The sequence below is a fragment of the Brassica rapa genome, chromosome A06 (genome assembly GCF_000309985.2).
Source record: "Brassica rapa cultivar Chiifu-401-42 chromosome A06, CAAS_Brap_v3.01, whole genome shotgun sequence".
Classification (NCBI taxonomy): domain Eukaryota; kingdom Viridiplantae; phylum Streptophyta; class Magnoliopsida; order Brassicales; family Brassicaceae; genus Brassica; species Brassica rapa.
Window position 1 is genome coordinate 24,062,152 of NC_024800.2, and position 21,876 is coordinate 24,084,027.

General features: G+C 36.7%; 7 protein-coding genes across 10 annotated transcripts; 3 read left to right on the forward strand and 4 right to left on the reverse strand.

Moving 5' to 3' along the window:
* Positions 1–313: 313 nt before the first annotated feature.
* Positions 314–5,532, forward strand: LOC103874941. Its single transcript, XM_033273810.1, has 2 exons — positions 314–5,018; positions 5,468–5,532. The coding sequence occupies exon 1, from the start codon at positions 2,317–2,319 to the stop codon at positions 3,286–3,288; it is 972 nt and encodes a 323-aa protein (XP_033129701.1). The 5' UTR covers positions 314–2,316; the 3' UTR covers positions 3,289–5,018; positions 5,468–5,532.
* On the forward strand, positions 5,495–7,383 carry LOC103874939 (zinc finger protein CONSTANS-LIKE 10). The gene is made up of 4 exons (XM_033273799.1): positions 5,495–6,030; positions 6,218–6,376; positions 6,469–6,767; positions 6,854–7,383. Exons 1-4 carry the CDS (start codon positions 5,542–5,544, stop codon positions 6,981–6,983), a joined length of 1,077 nt encoding a protein of 358 aa, XP_033129690.1. The 5' UTR covers positions 5,495–5,541; the 3' UTR covers positions 6,984–7,383.
* Positions 7,384–7,395: 12 nt separating this feature from the next.
* LOC103874938 (RRP15-like protein) lies at positions 7,396–9,425 on the reverse strand. Of its 2 annotated transcripts, none has more exons than XM_018652608.2 (8): positions 8,815–9,425; positions 8,628–8,729; positions 8,460–8,541; positions 8,351–8,370; positions 8,203–8,263; positions 8,025–8,092; positions 7,680–7,784; positions 7,396–7,594 (listed from the first exon to the last, which is right to left on the reverse strand). In XM_018652608.2, the coding sequence occupies exons 1-8, from the start codon at positions 9,253–9,255 to the stop codon at positions 7,571–7,573; spliced, it is 903 nt and encodes a 300-aa protein (XP_018508124.1). In that variant the 5' UTR covers positions 9,256–9,425; the 3' UTR covers positions 7,396–7,570. The 2 variants fall into 2 exon arrangements, with proteins under 2 accessions (XP_018508124.1, XP_009151625.1); XM_009153377.3 differs by having other exon boundaries at positions 7,396–7,590; positions 7,677–7,784; positions 8,815–9,387.
* Positions 9,426–9,730: 305 nt separating this feature from the next.
* Positions 9,731–12,899, forward strand: LOC103874937 (acetyl-CoA acetyltransferase, cytosolic 1). The gene is made up of 14 exons (XM_009153376.3): positions 9,731–9,979; positions 10,095–10,135; positions 10,208–10,306; positions 10,379–10,552; positions 10,639–10,744; positions 10,812–10,950; positions 11,225–11,302; positions 11,381–11,446; positions 11,650–11,735; positions 11,859–11,958; positions 12,050–12,160; positions 12,240–12,281; positions 12,389–12,581; positions 12,689–12,899. Exons 2-13 carry the CDS (start codon positions 10,102–10,104, stop codon positions 12,563–12,565), a joined length of 1,212 nt encoding a protein of 403 aa, XP_009151624.2. The 5' UTR covers positions 9,731–9,979; positions 10,095–10,101; the 3' UTR covers positions 12,566–12,581; positions 12,689–12,899.
* A 35-nt stretch (positions 12,900–12,934) lies between these two features.
* LOC103874936 (indole-3-glycerol phosphate synthase, chloroplastic) lies at positions 12,935–15,298 on the reverse strand. 2 transcript variants are annotated; one of them, XM_033273795.1, is made up of 11 exons: positions 14,984–15,298; positions 14,576–14,821; positions 14,318–14,494; positions 14,163–14,237; positions 14,035–14,079; positions 13,783–13,947; positions 13,618–13,696; positions 13,457–13,539; positions 13,314–13,382; positions 13,097–13,211; positions 12,935–13,061 (listed from the first exon to the last, which is right to left on the reverse strand). In XM_033273795.1, the coding sequence occupies exons 1-10, from the start codon at positions 15,107–15,109 to the stop codon at positions 13,128–13,130; spliced, it is 1,149 nt and encodes a 382-aa protein (XP_033129686.1). In that variant the 5' UTR covers positions 15,110–15,298; the 3' UTR covers positions 12,935–13,061; positions 13,097–13,127. The 2 variants fall into 2 exon arrangements, with proteins under 2 accessions (XP_033129686.1, XP_009151623.1); XM_009153375.3 differs by having other exon boundaries at positions 12,936–13,211.
* Positions 15,299–15,708: 410 nt separating this feature from the next.
* LOC103874935 (B3 domain-containing protein REM9) lies at positions 15,709–17,334 on the reverse strand. 2 transcript variants are annotated; one of them, XM_009153374.3, is made up of 3 exons: positions 16,350–17,334; positions 15,985–16,279; positions 15,709–15,893 (listed from the first exon to the last, which is right to left on the reverse strand). In XM_009153374.3, the coding sequence occupies exons 1-3, from the start codon at positions 16,773–16,775 to the stop codon at positions 15,865–15,867; spliced, it is 750 nt and encodes a 249-aa protein (XP_009151622.2). In that variant the 5' UTR covers positions 16,776–17,334; the 3' UTR covers positions 15,709–15,864. The 2 variants fall into 2 exon arrangements, with proteins under 2 accessions (XP_009151622.2, XP_033129710.1); XM_033273819.1 differs by having other exon boundaries at positions 15,754–16,279; positions 16,350–16,775; positions 17,022–17,330.
* Positions 17,335–18,348: 1,014 nt separating this feature from the next.
* Positions 18,349–19,032, reverse strand: LOC103874934. The gene has a single exon (XM_009153373.3). It carries the CDS (start codon positions 18,827–18,829, stop codon positions 18,530–18,532), a length of 300 nt encoding a protein of 99 aa, XP_009151621.1. The 5' UTR covers positions 18,830–19,032; the 3' UTR covers positions 18,349–18,529.
* Between the last annotated feature and the right edge of the window lie 2,844 nt (positions 19,033–21,876).

Below are 21,876 nucleotides of genomic sequence, written 5' to 3' on the forward strand. Positions count from 1 at the left end.
GTTTGATAAAACACATGGCAAAGATGTATCAATTGAGAAAATCAAAGAAAAAAAACTATTCTGTAAAGATAGAAAGCATTATCTTCTGTGCCCAAATATATGAAATAAATTGTCTTTTTTAACACTTATGAAATAAATTGTCTATTTGAGTAAGTGTACTGTAGAAAAAAACTGTGGGGTTTTGCTTCTTGTTGCTCAGAACTTGTAAGCAGGGGTGGAGTCAAAAATTTATTTAGAATGGAGCACAAATTACATTTATTATAATTAATAGAACAATTTATTCAAAATATAATATAATCATATAAAAGCTCAAAATTAAACTTTAAGCTTACAATCAACTAAAAACATAGGAAACCACCCATATATAATGAAAAACTTATATTATACTATAGATATTGGTTTTCAATGAAGATTGATATTGTTTCTTAAAAGTATTGTGTCATAAGTACCTAATAAAAACAACTAAAATAGTATTTTAAAATATGATAAACAATGAAAAGAAGTGAATAGTTCAATTGAAATCAAATATATGATAAATTATCAAAAATGATTGATAATCTTACTTAGAAAATATTCTAAAGAAGTAATTTTGATGGATTCACAAATTAATGTCCAATTTTTATATGATTGATACAACACCATGCTCAGTCTACAAAGCTTTGTGCTACTTAGTAAAAATAAGAAAACTTTTTTTGTGCGCAGATTTTTTTTTCAAAAGAGAATAAACATATGGCTTGTAAGTTGTAACATTCAACAAGGAAATATTAGGGTTCTTAATATTTTGATTAATAATTATATGAGCTGAATACTTAAGTTATTAAGTTATTGTATATTTAGGATCGGGTTAAATATGTTATATCGTCTTAATTCTAGTTAGGCTGGAACGTTGATAAAAAAAAAAAATTAGGCTGGAACAAACTTATTTATTTGTAATTAGATTGAAACAGTTTTGTTTTGTTTTTGATTGGGTGAGACATTTTTTTTTCTTCTCTTTAACTTACTAGAAACAATTTTCTTTTTACCATTAAGAAAGGCAAAAAAAAAAAAAATGTGTGGGGCACCTGCCAGACCCACTCCTTTCTTCCGTCCGCCCCTGCTTGCAAGTCTACGTTTCCATATATATTAATAACAAAATAGTTGAAAAAACGACAAGAAAATGATTATAGTAAGCTATTATTGGATGATTGTCTTGCATTGCGTAAGCTCTCAACCTTAGAACCAACTTTCTGACTTTTCCAAATTTCGATTATACAATATCGATTATGCCATATAACAAGTGACCTAGTTTAAATTGTCGCCATGTGATCGTTGCATATGGAAAATAGAAGAAAGATTATCGCAAATTGGTTGCAATCTAACTCTTATTATACACATCAGATATTTATGATGGATTTGTGAGCTCAAACTACGCCGAAATTGTGAGTCTAATCGGTTGTAATTTTTAGTGTATTTATATGTTTTAATCGGGCAATACAACTTTCAAGGTTGGTCAGATCTGGTGGCGACGACTTACTCTTTTATGGTTCAACAATAATGTAATGTTACGACAATATGTGCACATATTGAGAGATAAAGATCAACCCTTAGAAGTTGTGCGGATTAAAAATATTTTAAAAGATTTAAAAGAATACGACTTTTTATTATCTAATATACTATTCTATAATAATTTGATAAATTTAAGTTTAGGTATTTTTATTCTATCTCTGATAAAAAATTAATAAATAATTCTCTTTAGACATTTTTTTGTTTTTATTTTCAACTTTATCATAGTGTAATGTATCTCAAGATCAAATCTATGAATCTATTGTTACAAGCACAATATGTGAATCTCTCTTCGCCATCCGTGGAGGTTTTGATGAGCTAAATAAAGGATTCATTTGTTGGAAACATTTCTAAGATGGTATGCATCTTACACTCGTTTTGTTTGAACTTCATAAAGCCATTTTTCACAAAGCCATTTTTATCTACTTTGCCAATATTTTTTTGATAAGTGACTTTGCCAATATTAACATGCCAAATATAGACTCCTTCTTCATCGGTGTTCCATCGATCAAATAACCTCTCAAATCTTTCATCCTTTCTCCTTTTGCTCTTTCTTTTGCCAAAACCCAAACAAAAAAAAAACTGTCTATTCTCAGCTGAAACAAACAAACTGAAATCGTTTGTCAACAGAACAAATCATACAGAAAAAAAAACATTAACAATTATCGCCATTTTTAGCCAAAACTCTGATCAAGAATCTTGCTGTTGCATGTTGAGAGCAAAGTCTTTGTTACAATTTTTTTTTAAGGATATTAGGTTCTGATTCTAATAAAGATGTTATCGTTTCGTATCCCATCTATGGGAACCCAGCCGGCCGCATTCGCAGCTAAAATAACAGACACCACAAAGACCGTGGCACAACTCAAGTCAGCTGCGACCCCCACGCCTCACAGCACAGTCACGTGCGGCTACCAAGCTCACGTGGCGGGCTTCTTCCGTAACGTCACGGTTTTATGGTCCAAGAATCTCATGAACCATTCCCTCACCGTCATGGTCTCTAGCTTAGACAACGATATGAACTATTGCTGCAAGATCGATCTTGTCAAGCCGTGGCAGTTCTGGAGCAAAAGAGGTTCGAAGTCATTCGACGTAGAAGGAAACTTCGTGGAGGTCTTCTGGGATCTAAGGTCGGCGAAGTTGTCAGGAAACGGTAGCCCCGAGCCGGTGTCAGATTATTACGTGGCGATAGTTTCGGACGAAGAGGTTGTCTTGTTGTTGGGAGACTTAAAACATAAAGCTTACAAGAGGACGAAGTCAAGACCCGCGCTGGTCGAGGGGTTTATATCTTTCAAGAAAGAGAGCATTTTTGGGAAGAAAACGTTTTCTACAAGAGCGAGATTCGACGAGCAGAGAAAGGAACATGAAGTGGTGGTGGAGAGCTCGAACGATGAGAAAGATCAAGAGATGTGGATAAGCATGGATGGGATCGTGTTGGTGCACGTGAAGAATCTGCAGTGGAAGTTTAGAGGAAATGTGATGGTGTTGGTGGATAGAACTCCTGTGATGGTGTACTACGATGTGCATGATTGGTTGTTTGGGAGTTCGGAGTCGACGGCGAGCTCGGGGCTGTTTTTGTTTAAGCCGGTGGCGGTTGGAGCGATGATGGTAGACGAGTACTTTAGCGATGCGGAGGATGGGGATAGTGGAGGAGGGAGTAGTCCTTTGAGTCGGTACAACTCGGCATCTAGTGGTTATGGGCCATTGCATGAGTTCTGTTTGTTTCTTTATGCTTGGAAACTTGAGTGATAAATGTTAATACACCATAGAAATTTTATAGTGTTTTAATTATACTCTTTAAATCTCTTTTTATAATTTATTTGATCACCGGGAGAGGTTTCTTGTTGAAATCCAGACTAATCACCATGATTAGTAAAAAATGGATAATTAGCTAACTATCTTTGGAGATGGAAAACTAGATCCTTAGAACATGATTAGTGATGGTTTCTGAAGAAAAATTTCTCAGGAAAGTAGTAATACAATATTAAAAAGTAAGAAAGAGAAAGACTAAAAAGTGATGTACGTTTCTTTATGGCGAATCGTTGATGAAGTGGGAAGAAATGGTTTCTACGGCTGTCTCTATTTTACTGGTGTTTTTGTTTTCTAACTATTAAATTTAAATCAGATAGATAAATTAAACTAAAATATTAATATACATGCTTATGAATCTGAGTCTGAGAGATTGAACCATCTACAAAGACCACTGGGCCACACGTTTTTGGTTAAGTTTGAAATATAAAGGAAGGTTAAGTTCTTATAGAACCATTGTCATCCAGTTTAGAGATGGTTTCATATATGCACAGTTGTCAGTTGGTGAATTAAAATCTCATATACTTATACATATGATCTGGTAGTTGCATTAACATGATTTAAGTTGACCTTTTCTCTGTCAAAGATGTAGGTTGAACTTAAACCTTTCAAATGTAGCCGCCTAGTCGAAACAAACTAAATTCTTTCATTTTCACATTTGGAAATTTGGCACAGTCTTTTTTTTTTGTTTGCCAGATAACTTAATGTGACAGCTAAATCAAGGCCCAATCGGGTAAATAGTAAGATAGCGACTCTCTTATAATGGCATTGCAGCAATAATAAGTTAATAACATATATTTCCTATCGGCAATGGAGTTAAGTTAACTAGAATTGACCATTTGTAGAACCAATTGTTTCATAATCATATTCATACCATCATCGTTGTCATTTATCGTTAATTCTATAAAATAATTTTAGAAGCTATGTCACTAATCTTATTGGTAAAAAGGGAAGGAGTAGGTACAAATCATTGAAAAAGTAGATACTGGCTGCGTGTCAGAGTTACAGATTACATTGTATATTTTTGTGTAGACAGACGTATCTAATTTGGCAGATATTATTTGGGTCTTCCTTTCTTTTTCACCTAGAAAACTAAAAATATCTCCTCTTTTAGTAGGCCGAAGATATTTTGTTCATGTGGGTGAGTGTGAAACGCACAAATAAAAAAAAGAGACAGAACAGAAGAGATATTTTAGGGAGAGTCAAAGCCAATAATGTTGTAATAAGGGCGTAAAGTACATCTAAAAGGGGCAGGTTTTTAGGTACGCTCTGAGAATCCAGGATCGAGAAAGCGCAATAAAAAGGTTCACGTGTACACTCATTACCGCGAGTATAGCTATTTTCTTATGCGCGAGCGCGTGAGAAAACGTTCCTAAAATATCTGTGGGGTCCTTGAAAAATGAAACTTTTTGCACTTTTTCCCCTAATTTTTTTGTAATAAGCTTTATCTCTCAAGTCACATGACTACATGTCCCTTTGAGGACAACTCACCCATTTGTTTTTTTTTTTTTTTTTGTCAACACCCATTTGTCTATCTATCCCATCTCTCTCTTTACTCTTTTCCACACGCAGACCAAAACCTTCTCATCTCTTCTCTTCTGAAGCTTATTCCTATTAAAAACATTTGTTGTTTCTGCTTCTGAAGATACTAGAGACGGTCTCTATCATACGTGAGTTCCTTTTATCTCTAAACCCTTGTGTTCTTATTTGAGTGAGGGTTCTCGAAATGGATCTATGTTGCTCTTCTTTATGGTTCTCTCTCTAGATATGTTTACTCTTTTGATGGATTGCAAGATTGAGGATTTTTGTGTAATTAGAGTATTCACTGGCGTTGATCTGTAAATTTATAACTTGAGCTAATCTTTCTGTGACTTTATTGTTTGCTCTGCTCTCTAGTTTTGCTTTCTAGCAGTCTTATACATAGTTCGTTTATAGATGTTACAACCCTTAATAAAGAAATGTTCAAAAGTTTGGATCTTTATTCTATTTCTGAACTTGCTTTTGATACCAAGTTTCAACCTTTTGTCCTTTAATATCAAAAGACTTATCAAAGTGAAGAAGTTGTTAGTTATATACTTTATTGTGGTAACTAACAAAAACGGTTTAATTATTTGATCAGTGAAAGGAGCTTTGCTTTCTCCAGCGTTACAGTTGAGCCAAAACATCAGATTGGTTCAGTTTTTTTTAATAAAAATGGGTTACATGTGTGACTTCTGCGGTGAACAAAGATCAATGGTCCATTGCCGCTCCGATGCAGCGTGTCTGTGCCTATCCTGCGACCGTAACGTTCACTCCGCTAACGCTTTATCAAAACGTCATTCAAGAACTTTGATATGCGAGCGTTGCAATGCGCAGCCAGCCTCTGTTCGGTGCACCGACGAGAGGGTTTCCCTCTGTCAAAACTGTGACTGGTTAGGCCACAACGGAGCTACTAATTCGCATCATAAGAAGCAAACCATTAACTGCTACTCTGGTTGCCCCTCGAGTGAGGAGCTTGCATCGATATGGTCTTTCTGTTTGGAATTGGATTTCTCTAAAGGTGGACAGTCTGCTTGTGAGCAAGGGATGGGGTTGATGACTATAGATGAAGGCACAGGAGAAAAGAAATCAGGTGGACATGATGTTGATGTAGATCAGCCTGGAACTAGCTCTGCTGCACAAGAAAAGTCCACATTGGCTAAGGTAATGTACTTGATTTTCTTCATATTGTTTTTCTTTTTTGAATACCAGGAGGTTCGGGGCCGAAGCTTGTAATCCCTGGACCCAAAACCACAACATTTAATATTAGTTTCGTCCCAGCGGTCACTTGAACTGGATAGCGTCTTAAAAGCAAGTGGTGTATAAATGTTGTTCTTATTTTTGGTTGCAGGGTCCTGGAGTATCTGAAGATGACTTTTGTGGGAATCTCATAATGGATGAAATGGACATGGCTTTTGAGAAGTATGATGAGCTCTTTGGTACAGCTTACAACTCTTCCAAAGATCTCTTTGAACATGGGGGACTCGAAAGTCTTTTCGAGAAACATGAGGTTCTTTCTCCATAAGACTAGTATCACTAACATGAAGGATGTATTTTTTATGGTTCTCACTCTCTCTCTCTTTGTATTTTTTCTTTATTCAGGGACTAATCCAAGGACAGCAGCCAGCAGAAAGCAATGCTGCATCTGGAGACTCGTTCATGACTTGTAGAACCGAACCTATAATCTGTTTCTCATCACAGCCAGCTCATTCGAATATATCTTTCTCTGGTGCCACTGGAGAAGGTAATAACGCTGGTGATTTTCAAGACTGTGGAGTGTCATCGATGCAGCAGGTTTCGAAGGAGACACCACTATGGTGCCCTCCAACAGCGCAGGAGATTAGTGCAACAACACGTAACAACGCTGTTATACGTTACAAAGAAAAGAAGAAGGCTCGGAAGTAAGTGTTTAAACCCAACTTGGAAATGGGATTTCATTCACCATCTTTGAATGTTATCATCATTGCTAATATTGTTGTGTAAATAGGTTTGACAAGCGAGTGAGGTATGTCTCTAGGAAAGAAAGAGCTGATGTGAGACGGCGTGTGAAGGGACGGTTTGTCAAGTCTGGTGAAGCTTATGATTACGACCCGCTGAGCCCAACAAGAAGCTACTGAGGTTGCCACAAACCCCCAAAACAATGAAGAACCCACAAAGTGGAGATGTTAGATAAAGAGATGTAAACTAAAGAGCAGTTCCAGGATTGGCCCTCAAGCTCATTCTTGCTTTGGAGGGCTCATGCGTCTGCCTCTTTTTGCATAAAGTTGTCACCTTCTTCTGTCATTGCTTCTTAAGCATATGACTAGACAATGAAGCTTTTCAACAGAGGAGCAGGATCCTTAAAATTTTGTTATATTGTAGCCATGGCAGGACCATCAATGTACACTTATTGTTTGTATGTATATCTGTATTTGCTTTCCTAATCTGTGTGCACTATTTATCAATCATGTACGAGATTTAGAGTGTACCCGAAAGGCCATGTTCTATATTTATGTATTAGATGTGAATTTTTCCAAAGCCAGCCACAAGAATCATAACTGCTTTTGTTAAATCTTTTGATATTGCATTATCTTGGTTTCAAGTTCCTTTTGCACTATCAAAATAACTGAATTCATTCATATTGATCAAACAGAAGCTCTGGTTGTACTATAAATTAGTGGTAGCTCAGTCTTCATAACTTTCATCTCCTGACATTGCGGCAAAATCATCTCCCTCGTTTGTTTCCTGTAGACAATAAAATTACAATTCTCAGAGAAGGAGTGTATGGAAGAAAGGTATTTCTAGAACTGTGGGGTAAGAATGAATGATACCTGTTTCTTGTCCCAGTCCTTGAGCTTTGGGTTTGCTAACATGTAATTATCACGTAGAGGAGCCCACGCAGGAGCTTCGTCTTCATTAGAATTTGAAGCTTTTTGAGCCTGTACCATCCCACAGAATCTCATCAGTAAATTACCAAGAATACACTTATAGCTAACAGCTCTCACTTATGAAATTGAATCGTTCCGTTAATATCTATATAGAAGCCAAATCAAGTAAGAACACTATACTAACTTGCTTATATAAGTGCATCTAAAGGTGATGGTATAAAAACATATAAAACTGTCAAGATAAAGAATATTCAAAGAGAGAGTAAGAGGCAATATTAGAATATGCCAAACCTTGGAGTCTGTTCTCGATGTTTTTCCTAACTCCGAGAAGAATGCTTCTTTTCTTCGCTTCTTTAACACTGATGGATGTTCCAACAGGAAAAAAAAAACAAAACAGATTTAGAAGCCACAAACAAGACAAGGGAGCACACATAGATTCATGATAAAGATCAACATCTAAAGCCTCTACCTTTAGAGTCCTTTTCCCTTGAAGCATTCAAACCCTTCTGAGCATGTTGAGCCTTGTTTACCTGTTTGAAAATAAAAAGTCTTGAATCAGAGGAATCACTCTCTCAGAGGACTAAACAAATGGAAAAAAGAAGTAGAAACAAACTTACAGCATTAAAAAGCTTCACCACTGGAGTTCATGAAGGAAAACAAAGTCAGTACCAAACAATATGAAAGAGAGAGAGTTCACTGAACTATTCATCACTGAAGAAACCATACCTCCTTTAGTGGCAACACCTATTAGAATCTTCTCATGGGACTCCAAATGGTTTGCAGGTTTAACATGTCCTTTCTCAGCAACCTGTAATGTTTCAGCGAGTCATCATCATTAACTCAACACATACAGTAAAAGAAAACAACAATGAATAAATGCAATCAAACTCATACCAAATGTTTCGCCTTTCTAGCCTGACCCTTAGCCTTCTTCTCAGCTTCCTCTTCAGCTAGCTTCTGAGCTATAAGATTCTTATGTGCTGACAAAACAGGACCCTGTTCCACAAACCCAAACACCATTTCATTACACACTTACGAATTATCCTGTCTGAATATGAAAACTAATATTAATAAAGCTCACCAATTCATCTTCTCCTTTGGTCTTCTTCATGATAGACTTAAAAGCCATTCTAAAGGCATTACATCCATCCTCACTACCAAACCTAGTGATACCAGTCTGAATCTCCCCGTGATCCTCCCCATCGGAACCCTCGTCCTTGTCCTCCCCATCTTCTTCCTCCTCAACCTCGTCGTAGTTGGGACCCATGTTGGCATCAGTGAATATCTTCTCGCGAATGGTTACCTCCGGCGCCTTCTTGGATTCATCTTCTTCTTCTTCGTCGGAGTTGTAGCCTCGCCTTCTCTGCTGGAAGAGCTTCTGGTCCTTCTTTGAAGGCTTGAACCTGTTGGAGGAGGAAGGAGGTAAAGTCTTGAACTTTTTATTCTTCTTCCCGCCGTTCTTTGCGCCGACTCTCCTCTTTCTTGTGCCTCTCTCTATCTGAGCTACCTCTCCGGTAGACATTCTTCGTCGAAAGGTTTGGTTTTTTTTACGGCGGCGCTGCGGAGTTTTATTAAGACAGGGGATTGGGAGAGAGAGAGGGTTTTGTAATTGAGTTTTTTTAAAAAGAGTTACTTTTGTAAATAACTAAAATTTTGGGTTAGGTTTGTAATTATTTGTAAAAGAAAGGGTTCGATTGGATAAATATAAGAGAAAAAGACCAAAATAGCAATAAATCAAATTTTTGTTCCCAAACTAGCAATCAAGGCCAAAACTCACAAAAATAGCACTCAAGAAGTGGGGTTTAGGGTTTAGAATTTAGGGTTTAGAGTTTAGGTTTTAGGGTTTAGAGTTGAGAAGTGAGGTTTTGGAGATAAGATTTCAAATTTTGAAAAATAAAAAAATTTAAATTTTTCAAAAGATAAAATGCTATTTTGGTCGTTTTAGTTTTTGAGTGCTATTTTTGTGATATAAACTTAGAAATGTGTTATTTTGGAGATTTGCCCTAAATATAATGTTTTAAATATTTTTGTGGGTCAAGTCTTTTTGTTTTTTGTTTTTTGTTTTTGAAAGAGATCACATCACATAGACGTCGTGTTGCTCTTCATCGTAGTTATCGTGTTGCTATTCATTGTTGTTATCGTCGTCTTGCTCTTCATAGACTAGTAACCGTTCGCTATTCACCGACGAAGACACTCTGTTTTTTTAATAGGACTCTCTCTCTGTTCCAGTTACATTGTTGAATCAAGTAAGCGATCCCTTTGATCTCTCTGCAGTTTCTCGTTAATCTTATCTAATCTGACTATGGTTCCCTTGTTGAGTCCTTACCGGATTAAAAGCTTTAATTCGATGCCGTTTTGTAGATTTCGGATGGCTCACACAGCAGATTCCGTCAATCCCAGAGGTAGCACACTCTTGTCTTCCTGATTCATCATGATGTGTGTAAGAATGTTCTTATAAACTAATGTTGTTACAGATGTTTGCATTGTTGGTGTTGCACGAACTCCAATGGGTGGCTTTCTCGGTTCTCTCTCGTCTTTACCCGCCACAAAGCTTGGATCCGTAGCTATTGCAGGTATGATTGCTTTAAAACAGATCATGTCTTTGTGTAGGCTTATATAACTGAATTTGCTTTTACTGTTCTCAGCTGCTTTGAAGAGAGCAAACGTTGACCCGTCTCTCGTCCAAGAAGTTGTGTTTGGCAATGTTCTTAGTGCCAATTTGGGTCAGGCTCCTGCTCGTCAGGCTGCTTTAGGTGCAGGGATCCCTAACTCTGTTATTTGTACAACAGTTAACAAGGTTTGTGCTTCAGGCATGAAAGGTGAGTTACTTTGCGCTCTGTTTGTTTTTTTTTGTATTTTAAATCTCTTAAGGCGAGGGAGACAATGTTTGTCTGGGTGGTTTCAGCGGTAATGATTGCTGCTCAGAGTATTCAATTGGGGATCAATGATGTAGTCGTAGCGGGTGGCATGGAAAGCATGTCGAATACACCAAAATATTTGGCTGAAGCAAGGTAATAATGATATGATTCTGCAATCGTTTAATTTTTTGTTTCTGATTCAAAAAAAATATTTATGTAGGAAAGGATCTCGGTTTGGTCATGATTCTCTAGTAGATGGAATGTTAAAGGATGGACTATGGGATGTCTATAATGACTGTGGGATGGGAAGCTGTGCAGAGTTATGCGCTGAGAAATTTCAGATAACAAGGGAGCAACAAGTATGTTGTTCTTTCATTTTTCTTGAATTAACAATCGTGATGGTTTTCAATATTTGTTTTCGTTAACTTATTATTGGTTAGATACTAGATAGACCCTCTGTAAAATTCCACTTGTCTTTAGTTCTTGTTCTGGATGTCTTGATTATTAACGTTGATAGTTTGCCTCTCTAGTAGAATATAAGAAATGGTTAGTAGGTTTTATTTTTTTATCGGAACTCAAAACAATTAGCTAGTGTTGATAGGTCTGCGCTACTGATGAATATGTTATATGCAGGATGACTACGCTGTTCAGAGTTTTGAACGTGGTATTGCTGCCCAGGAAGCTGGTGCCTTCACATGGGAAATCACCCCGGTTAGTATATTTTTATATTGTGTGTTTTGTTAATGACATATACATGCTGAATATAGTAACGGGAAATTGGTCGTACAGGTTGAAGTTTCTGGAGGAAGGGGTAGGCCATCAACCATTGTTGACAAGGACGAAGGTCTTGGGAAGGTGATTTATGTTCCCTTTTAGCTTATATTGATTATGCATTAATGCCCTGACATATGTTCCCTTCTCCTTACTCACCCGTTGCATAAGATTTTAGGCATCGGTATCTTTTATGTATGAGTCATTACACGTCACAAAATAAATTGATGGTTAGATTAATCCGAAAGAAGATGTCTAAAGTCTAAACTAGTGTCTTAATGTCTCAGTTTGATGCTGCAAAATTGAGGAAGCTCCGTCCAAGTTTCAAGGAGAATGGAGGCACTGTTACAGCTGGAAATGCGTCTAGCATAAGGTTCTTCCCCTAGATGACCAATATATTCTAATCTTTAAGAGGGCCCATATAACCTTTTACATATATCTTGTTTAGACTTGCCACTTGTCTTTTGCTTAAGTAAAGTTTGCCTCCCCTTGACAGCGATGGTGCAGCTGCACTTGTCCTAGTGAGTGGAGAGAAGGCGCTTCAGCTAGGACTTCAAGTACTCGCAAAAGTTAAAGGTTATGGTGATGCAGCTCAGGTACATTACTTATATATTATTGCCTTCACTTCTTAAATACAACATTTTAGATGTCTTATTCCAGTCACTAAGTGAGACCTAAACCATGCAGGAACCGGAGTTTTTCACTACTGCTCCTGCTCTTGCAATACCGAAAGCTATTGCACATGCTGGTTTGGAATCTTCTCAAGTCGATTACTATGAGATCAATGAAGCATTTGCTGTAAGAAAATTCGTCTTATTCCCCTAAAGAATAGATTAATATTTGGAAAGGCTATTTTTGACTGAACTGACTTTCACAGGTTGTGGCTCTCGCAAATCAAAAGCTGCTTGGGATTACTCCGGTCAGTTATTTTTTGCACCATTGAGTCTCTTCGGTCACACCATCTTCTCAGTCAATATACTATGGTTTCATAAACATGGATTGTGTTTTTTTTTTGCCATTTAACAGGAGAAGGTGAATGTAAATGGAGGAGCTGTGTCTTTAGGACATCCTCTAGGCTGCAGCGGGGCTCGTATTCTAATCACATTGCTTGGGATACTAAAGAATAGAAACGGCAAGTACGGTGTGGGAGGAGTGTGCAACGGAGGAGGAGGTGCTTCTGCTCTTGTTCTTGAACTTGTTTGATGCATTATGAATCCAGGTAACTCACATTGTTGAGTATTGTCCATCGATGGAAGACAAGAGAATGCGGAAAAGGAACCTATAATAAAACTCATGATACTCCTCCCATGTGTTTACTTTTTTCAGGGTGGTGGATAAGACGGCGTATCTCTTTCAACTATTGCACTTCAAGTTTGCTATTAGTTGGTCTCTCAATAAAGGAGAGTGATCGTTGTTTGATGTTGTTAAATTATATATGAACTTGGTTTCTGTTTCGTATTTGGTGACCTCTGTTATTCTTTTTTTTTTTTGGTCAAAAGTGACCTCAGTTATTCATTATGAACCCAATTTTCCTCCATAGTTAATGCTGTCAGATGTCAAAAAAAAGAAGAAGTTAATGCTTAGTCCAGGACGTACTGTTTGAGAATTTACCAAAACGTCCGAATGATTCTGTAAAGTATATGTATCAAAGGAAAAATTGTTACAGACATTTATGTATAGGCACAAGGCTCTGCACATTGAAAGGGGCTTAAATGGAGAAACAATGAAGCTTTTCTCTATACAAAAAGTTTCTCTACACAAAAACTCATCCTGAGACATCTCTTCCAAAAAGCGCGCTGATTCCCTGCCCCGGATCACTTTGTTTAACAAGTGATTCACCGACTAGAACCTAACAACGGAAAAAGGTAAACCACAAGGGAGTTGATAAGATGAATGATAAGTATTTTCAGCAATATATCTTGAACCATGAAGTGTGTGGATGGAAGCTTACTGCTTTGACGCCGGCTTCTTGTACGAATGCAATGTCTTCTGGACTGAATAACCCTGATTCTCCAACCACCTACCATGTTAAAGACAAGTTGAGTGAGATGTGTATAAGACTACAACTGCAAGGCATAAGTGAATATTGCTTACGAGGATGTCTTTCTGACGGATCAATTCACCACGCTCTCCTTCCAGGAGCCTCTTTGTGATACCAATATCTACCTCAAACGTTTCTGCAAGAAAGAGTGGTAAACAGATCAAGAAGAGGATTGTACCTCTAGTTATAAAGGATGTCTGGTTCAAGATTTTACCTAGGTTGCGGTTGTTGATGCCAATGAGCTCAACTCCGTCAATTGCTAGAACGCGATCCATCTCCCTTTCGTCATGAACCTAGACGCAAGTGATCATAGACACATTAACTGGATCAGGAAGAGGCAGAAGCAGTAGTTGAGGCATATATGGAGGGAGTTCAAAACCTCAACAAGAGTAGCCATTCCAAGTATTTTGCAAATCTTAATCATGTATTTGATGTCAAGGTCAGGTAACACAGAAGCGATTAACAGAATTGCATCTGCTCCCTTGCTTCTACCATAGTATATCTGCCATGCCTCTATGATGAACTCTTTGCAAAGCAAAGGGCACTGCATTTTATAACAACAAGACATCAGAACGTTTAATATCACAATTGTATGACAACGTATCTGAACAGGTACAGAGGAAGCCAGAACCTTTACACCAGCCTCCCTTATAGCTTGCAGATTCTCAAAGCTTCCCTATATCATATGAAAACAGAATCATGTCAAGAGAATGCAAAGCTGTTACACACTTAAGAGATTCCACTTCTTGACGGTATTACCTTGAAGTATTTCTCATCAGTCAAAACACTAAGACATGCTGCTCCACCCTTCTCATAAGCTTGAGCAATTGCAACCTACGATATCAAGCCCGTATAAGCAATTCTTTCAATCCCAAAACTTACTCACGTAACAAGATGAGAAAAAAGATTCTTACAGGGTCAAAATCCTCTCTGAGGATACCTCTGCTGGGAGAAGCTTTCTTGACCTCAGCTATTAAACCAGGCAGGCCGGTTCTTTGATGAGCAGATCTAAGAGCACCAATGAAGTCTCTAGGAGGAGGAACAGTTTCCAGAGCCTTCTTCAGAGTATAGAGAGGCCTTTTCTCCTTCATCTGTAAATATAGTCACCACATTTTGAATCAGACCACAACTCAATGAGATGAAAGAAAGAAGGAAGGAAAGAAAGAAGATACCTGAGCAACTTCTTTATCCTTGTGCCACACGATCTCCTCCAAGATGTTGCGAGGAGTGTTACCCTCGTTCTGTAACCGGAACTCGAAAGGTCCAACGTAATGCAATGGAGGTCCAGTAAGTGGTCTTCTCCTTATCCTTATACCTTGGCTAGCAACTACTTCATCCTGGTAAATAACCACTTCTTGCTCACTTGCTTTACCCTCCAACGCCGAAGAAACACTTTCGGAACCTCCCGTGATTCCAGACTAACAGAGAGAGAAACAAAAAGAAAAAAGCTGCTAACTTTATCAAACACAATTACAAAGGGTCTTCAAACATCACGTCTTCCATGTTCAACAAGCAAAAAAAAACGATTTCATGAGAGACAAGAAGATCGTGAAGATGTGAAATTGGGAAGAGAAGGAAACCTGTTGAGCACGAAGAGGAGCACAAGAGGAGGAGGAGGATCTGGTGAGTCTATGGAGGTAGACCGTGGAGAGCCGCCGTTGAATGACGGATGAGGGAAAGGGCTGAAAGGAAACAAGTCCTTCCATTTTTTCCGAACTTTCTTCCGATGCTATCGCCGGAAAAATGCTTGCTTTGTATGTGGAGGAGATACTTCTGTGCGGCGGATAATCACTTTGCAAAACACATAAGCGGGTCCCAGTTGAGCTGAGTCAGCGACGGATATTCTCATTGAGGGCAATATGGTAATATTCCAGTTACTTGTTTGTTTAGAAGATAGAAGTAAGGGCAACATTATCCATGTCCTTAGAGCATGAGCATTGGTGAACCCCACTTTGGGGTTCACCAAATTTTTTTAATATTTTTTTGTGGGCCCATGAACAGTTATGAACTCGAATTTGTAGTTTTCTGCATTAGTGAACCCGGAGAAGAAGTTCATAAGAATAAAATAACAATATTTTTTTTAAAAAAAAAATTAAAATTATTCAGAATACATGAATAAAATATTAAAATATATTATAAAATTTGTGAAAACATTTTATTCAACCTATGTTTTAGTTTTGGAGTTTAAGTTTTGGTTTGTGTTTTCAAATGTAGAAAAGCTATGTTTTAAAATTTTATGTTGTTTCTTAACTTAAATTCAATTCATAGAAACATTTTGTTCGATGATCAGTCTACGCATTCAACAAAGGAATTAAGTTCGAGAATGTTTAACTTAGGATAAAAGTTCACATAGAAAAACCATTCAAGTTTTACAAACCGAAATACATAAGTTGATAAGTTGCTAATGAAACAAAAAGAAACAAGTTAAGATGATAGAGAGGAAAGACCGCAAAAGAGCCATCTAATTTCGTGAGGTAGAAGCAATGCTACCTGTAGAAGAAGAGAACACAAGTTAAAGCAGAAGCAAAGTAGTAACATTGAAGATATAGACAACACAAACAAGTCAAATGAGAAGACTTACCATCGATTCTGCTGAAGTGCTTGATCAGTAGTTCAGTACACTCCTTCCTTTCCGGACATACACACAGTAATGGAGTTGTCGTCCCGTCTCCAACCACGTTGAACACAAACAAATCTCCGTTGGTGCATCTGTTATCACGACAGAACTTTCTCCACCCTCTGCTGATGTAATATGCGCCGTCTGATTCGCTAAATCCGAAGCGCGCAGTCCATGACTTTCCCTCCTTGTTGACAAGTTTGACCTCTTTGCATTGTTGGTTCAAAGCACCACACCTCATAGCTTCCACAGGAAGAAACTACAAACACATACATAACATCAGCCAAGAAGCAGTACTAGAAACAAATAAATAACTAAATTTTACGAACCATTTTGTCGTCCTTTTGATTTGTAGGAGTAACCTCAGCCAAGAAGCAGTAGTCGTATGAGAAAGTAGGAGCATCATCCGCGTCGGCTTCTTCCTTAACGATGTGAGGATGTGTATACTGAATCTCACAACAGCTAGGACCAAAAGGAGTCACATGAAAGACCATGTCTCCTTCGTGTTTGAAGATGACAATGTCACCGATTCGAAGATCATGTGCTTCGGTGAACTCTTTCCAACCTTTGGTGAGTGTCCTGCCTTCTCGGATCACCTCCCAAATTTGATCTGAAGCGTCCGATCTTAGCTTCCATGGTTTATTGATCTCAGCCCCTTGTATGTGTTTTGAGTAGAAGTCAAGTGGTATTGCGACGCCACTTTGAAAACCAGGAAGAAGAGGCTTGAAGAAATGAGGTTCTCGGGGAGTTTCCATCTGCAACAATCGAGTTTTAAACAAACCGTGAACCCTCAATCGCAATTATTAGCACACATTAACGACAGATTATTAGCACACATACATGAAACGACCATGACGATTTACAGCAATTATTCGAAACCCAGACTTCGATTTACATCCCTAACGCGAAAGCCCCAATTTTGAATTGAAATCCGAGAAAACGGTTTCGAGTTTCCACCACAAAATCGAACCAATTCAACCCTCAATCTACTCGATACTCACCTGAGCAAGTGGAGAAGACACTCCGTCGTCGATTAGAACGAGAAAACCTCCGGGAGACGAAGTCGCACGAAATATCGCCTCTCAGAAAAAAACCCTAGCTTTTTGGTGGAGAAGAACAAATGAGGCGATACACGTCGAACCCCAACTTTCCTCCTCCTCTACGCGCTTTCGTTCAGCAAATCAACACCCGACGCATGGCTTGAACCCGCTTCATACGGTATCACTCGCAAGGCCCGGTTCATCAAAACGAACCCATTTTTTATTTTCTTTTATTCATCGGCCCCTTAGAACTCGAGCCCATGAACCTAACTAAAACCCCTACTGCGCATGGTCTTAGATTGAAGGTCCTTAGTGTTTCTTTAATGTTATTTGTAGTTAATGACAATCTTAAGAACTTTTAAAGAAAACATGGATTATTGGTGGGAGTTATTTTGGTCCTTAGGTTATTGTTGACGAAGATTGGTGACGGAGATCCGTGAGGTGTTAAAAGTTTTGATTTCGTAGGTTTCCAATCGGCGGAGAACCAGAGGCGTTTTGAATCGTCGTCAAGAGAGAAGAGAGAAGCAGGGAAGAAGGGACGCGGCGGAAGACGGAGTCTATTGAACCAAATCAACGAAAAAGACTTCGATTCGACGAGAGAGAAGAAGGGAACAAGGGACGCGGCGAAGATCAGTGTCTACTGGGCAAAATCAACGAGAAAGGCTTCGATTTCGCCTTGAATCGTCGGAGAACCACAACAATCCATGGTTTTCGCCGTTGATAGTTGAGAGAAAAGAAGTGAAGAAGATGAAAGGGATTTCCATCGCGAACCGGGGTTAACCCTCACCGCCCTGAAATCATATCACGTCACGACGCGTGGCAATAAGAACGCGGTGAAAAAATCCCTTAACTAACTAACGTTCTCCGTTTTTTTCATTATTATTTATTTATTTTTAAACATAATTTGCTAAGAACTTTGGCTTAAAACGCCGATAATCATGCCCTAACACATTTTTATGGGTATTATCCGTCGTTTTAAAACGTTACCAGCCAAATTCAAAGGAGAAACAGAGGTTTTGTGAGTGTGAGGAACCAAACTTGTCCATGTTTTTATTAATTTCCCTATAATTTTTTATGTATTTGGTTTTTCTTTTATCGGAGCGAATCAGCTTTTAAAATTTTGAATTTAAAGAATAATATTCTATGCCAAATATACTTTGAGCTTGAAGCACAAAAAAAAAATATCTTCTACTATCACAGTATCACCAAACCATCAATACTTTTGTGGCTTTGGTTAAGATTTAGGTTTATCCTAAAGATCTTTATTATCATTTAGTTGTCCCGGATGTTTATATTAACAAGAAATATATATGGATAAAGATGGTCGGAGTGTTTACATGGAAGTTAATATTTATGTCTAATAAGGAGTTGTTGTTTTTCTATTAAGCAGAAACATTATGTATGGCCTTAGAACATGCAGAATGATAAAAATAAACCCCTTGAGACAAAGACTCGAAAGGAGTTAGGCACTAGTAATGTCGCGAACAATGATCCCTTAGAGTCGGAGGGAAGAAGGGAGCGAAGACAAACACATGGGAGGCACATTCGGTACTGATACCCAAAAAGGCATGGCAGCAAGAGTGTCCAATACTCCCGATCTGTCCACTTATTATCGATCTGAATATCTCTGGAATGCAGTCCGGGATAGTTTCCAGCGATGACAAACAATCTGATGGGTCCTGTGGAGGTTGCGAAGGAACCGTTTGAGCTGTACTGAACACGGCCATGCATACAACTGGAAGAAGGAAGAAAAACTTGTTGATCCACATCTTTGATAAGAGAATTGAAATGAGTTATATAGTTGTGTAAATTATCTGATATGAATCAGTAGTAGTTACTGGTCGGGTTTATATAGGATGGAAAACAAATGTGAAATTTCATTACATTGCATATTCTGTGAAAGGTTCTTTGTGAATTAACGTAGGCACTCTTGGGATGATCCCGAAATAAAGGTTGACAGTTTGTTTCTTTTCATTGGTGGTTCCTATTATTTATTTCATTCCTCTTGATAAAATTCATTATACTTCCTTCTCTTTTTCTTCTACAAATAAGTTTTCTTTCAGGTTCACAACACTCTTGCAAAATTGTATTTCTCTTCTAGTTATTGTCATTTTCTATATATTATTTGGATTACTTTTACTTGTCTTATTTAAATTGATTTGTTATTCCAATAAATCTTATTTGGCAATATTCTCAAGGAACTAGGTGAACGCCTCACGACAATTATGTTCCAATACTTTCAAATATCATCCGTTGTTTTTCCTTGCAATCAAGAAAAAACTTATAGTTTTTTGTTCCTTTGTTAATAACCATGAATTGTTAATAAAGGTTTTAATATAGATTTTCATTTCCAAAATGTATGGTATTTTTTTAATGTATTAGATTTATCTCCAAAATGTATGGTATTTTACAGATTATATTAAAATAAATTCGCTTAAAGGCAAGCTAACTCAAACTAAGCAGTATATCAGCATATGAGCATAACAAGATACAGTGTATAAATGAAATGTGAACATTATATATGGACGGAGGCCACTATCCAACTTAATGAATTTACTATGTACGTCGGTTTATAATCCCTTATATATTAAAAGAGAAGCATTGTAATAAATGCATTCACATTATAATACACGTGGCAGTCTCACAATGATTTGATAATAAATATGCTAACGCGTTCACACTATATTCATAAATGTGTTCACACTATGTATTTTGCGTTTTTTTAAAATATAAAACTCACATACATGGTTCCAATAGAACTCTGAATTTTTTGGTTCAAATAAAAATAGATAACTAATCAAAAGCCAAACTATATATATATATATATTACTTTTATTGTTTACAAATAAAGTTGAGCAAAATATTCATAAATTTTGATTCGATTCGTTATCCGTTTTTATTTGAACAAAAAAATATGGATATCCGTAACTCTACGAAACAAATCAAATACTAAAATACAATATAAAAAAAAGCAAATCACAAATACCATTTAGGAACATATATCTAATTTGATCTGTTATATGGATTTATATACATATATGTAAAGAATTATATATATTATACTTTATATCAGTTTTACAATATTTTTATGAATTAAATTTATTATATTAGGTACTAGAATTTAAAAATTTAAATAATGATTTATTTTTGTAATAAAATGTTATTATTAAAATTTTCAATGATTTTTAAAATTTTATTTTATTTTATTTACGGATCAAATCGAATATTCTTTAAAATTCTAAAACATTTCGGATATCCGAGTCACCGAATATCTAGGTGGCTAAAGATCGAATCGACACGAATGCTTCCAAATACCCAGATATTCGATCTGTGCCAACCCCTATTTACATATACAATTTTATTTTCTTTATATGAAAAAATGACTAATGGCAAGGCCTTTTTATTTTAAATTAATTTTAGTTTTACTTTTCATTTATTATTTTGAATAAAAAAACTCATTTAATATTAATTAACAATATCTTTATATATTTGTCAACTATTTGTATACACTTTTTACATATACATACATGTGCACCTTGATGTGAGCACCTTATAACTAAGTATTCACAACAACTGAAGTATCTAATTTTTTGAAAGTTGAAATATTTTTTCTTAATGTTTCTTTCACTACCGACAAAATTGTAGTGAAATGATTTGTTTTAATAGTTTTTTTTTTCTTAAACTATTATTTGTTTAAAAACTATAATATGAAACTATTGGTTCGACATGACGACTATTTAAAATCCATAACATGAATATAAACAAATAATATTAATTTTTTTGTTGTTTACCGGGAAAAATCAAAAAAATCAAACATTTTAACCGAATAAACGAAAATGAATATTAATTTAAAATAATAGTTATATTTTAGAAGATGAAAAACCCAAAAAAGAAACTTAAAACCGAACCAATATCCAGATTAAAAAGATTTAATGCCTTTTTATTAAAAATAACAAAACTAATAATCACATCCCGCGCAAGGCGCGGGTTATTACCTAGTGATCTTTTTACAATTTAAACATTGTTTTGTATCATTCATTCCACAATAACTGCGAGCAATATGCAGTAATCTTAAGTTCTGCCTATAATGTTCTATTTGATCTACACCGCTAGTTTCATCCCAAGTCACAGGTCACTCTAAAGTTAGTATTAAAGAAACATTAATCACATGATGTAATGAAATAGACAAGAAAAAGGTTCGAAGAGAGGTAACTGCTCGGGGAGATACCAAACAAATAATTGCGTATATATATGAAGATACTAGTAAGCAAAAGTGTGAAATCGGAAAGAAACGTGGCTCGAATGTAGCCTGGATTATTGACCAGATTCTAGCCAATATCGTCCACGTTCATCTCCTGAGTCACCCCTCTTTTTTTTTGTTTCTTTTACTTTCAGCTTTTCATCTCTTTGTTTGTTTTCAGAAACATAGAAGTGGCATGTGACCCTCACCGAAGTGGAGCCACGAAGATACGCACGACATGTGAGCTACCGTCTGGAATACATATCTTTTTCCATCGAATTACTCAATGTGCATCTCTGTTAAGAGTTCGTGAAGAAGCAACTAGAGATCATGAATGTGGCATATACTTTATTATTGTTGGAAAAATGGTTTGGCCTTGTCTCCAAAAACAGTTGTTGTGATATCTTCGTTGGTTCTTATCCGGAACTATGACTATACATGAATAATCTATCAACGAGAGAAAATAAAAGAAACTACGACTTTTTTTGTTTATTATTATTTTTTTCCTGTTTTGGGTCAGAAAATATATATGTATTTATGATTGTGAAGCTACAAAAAGTTGCTACATTTTCAAAT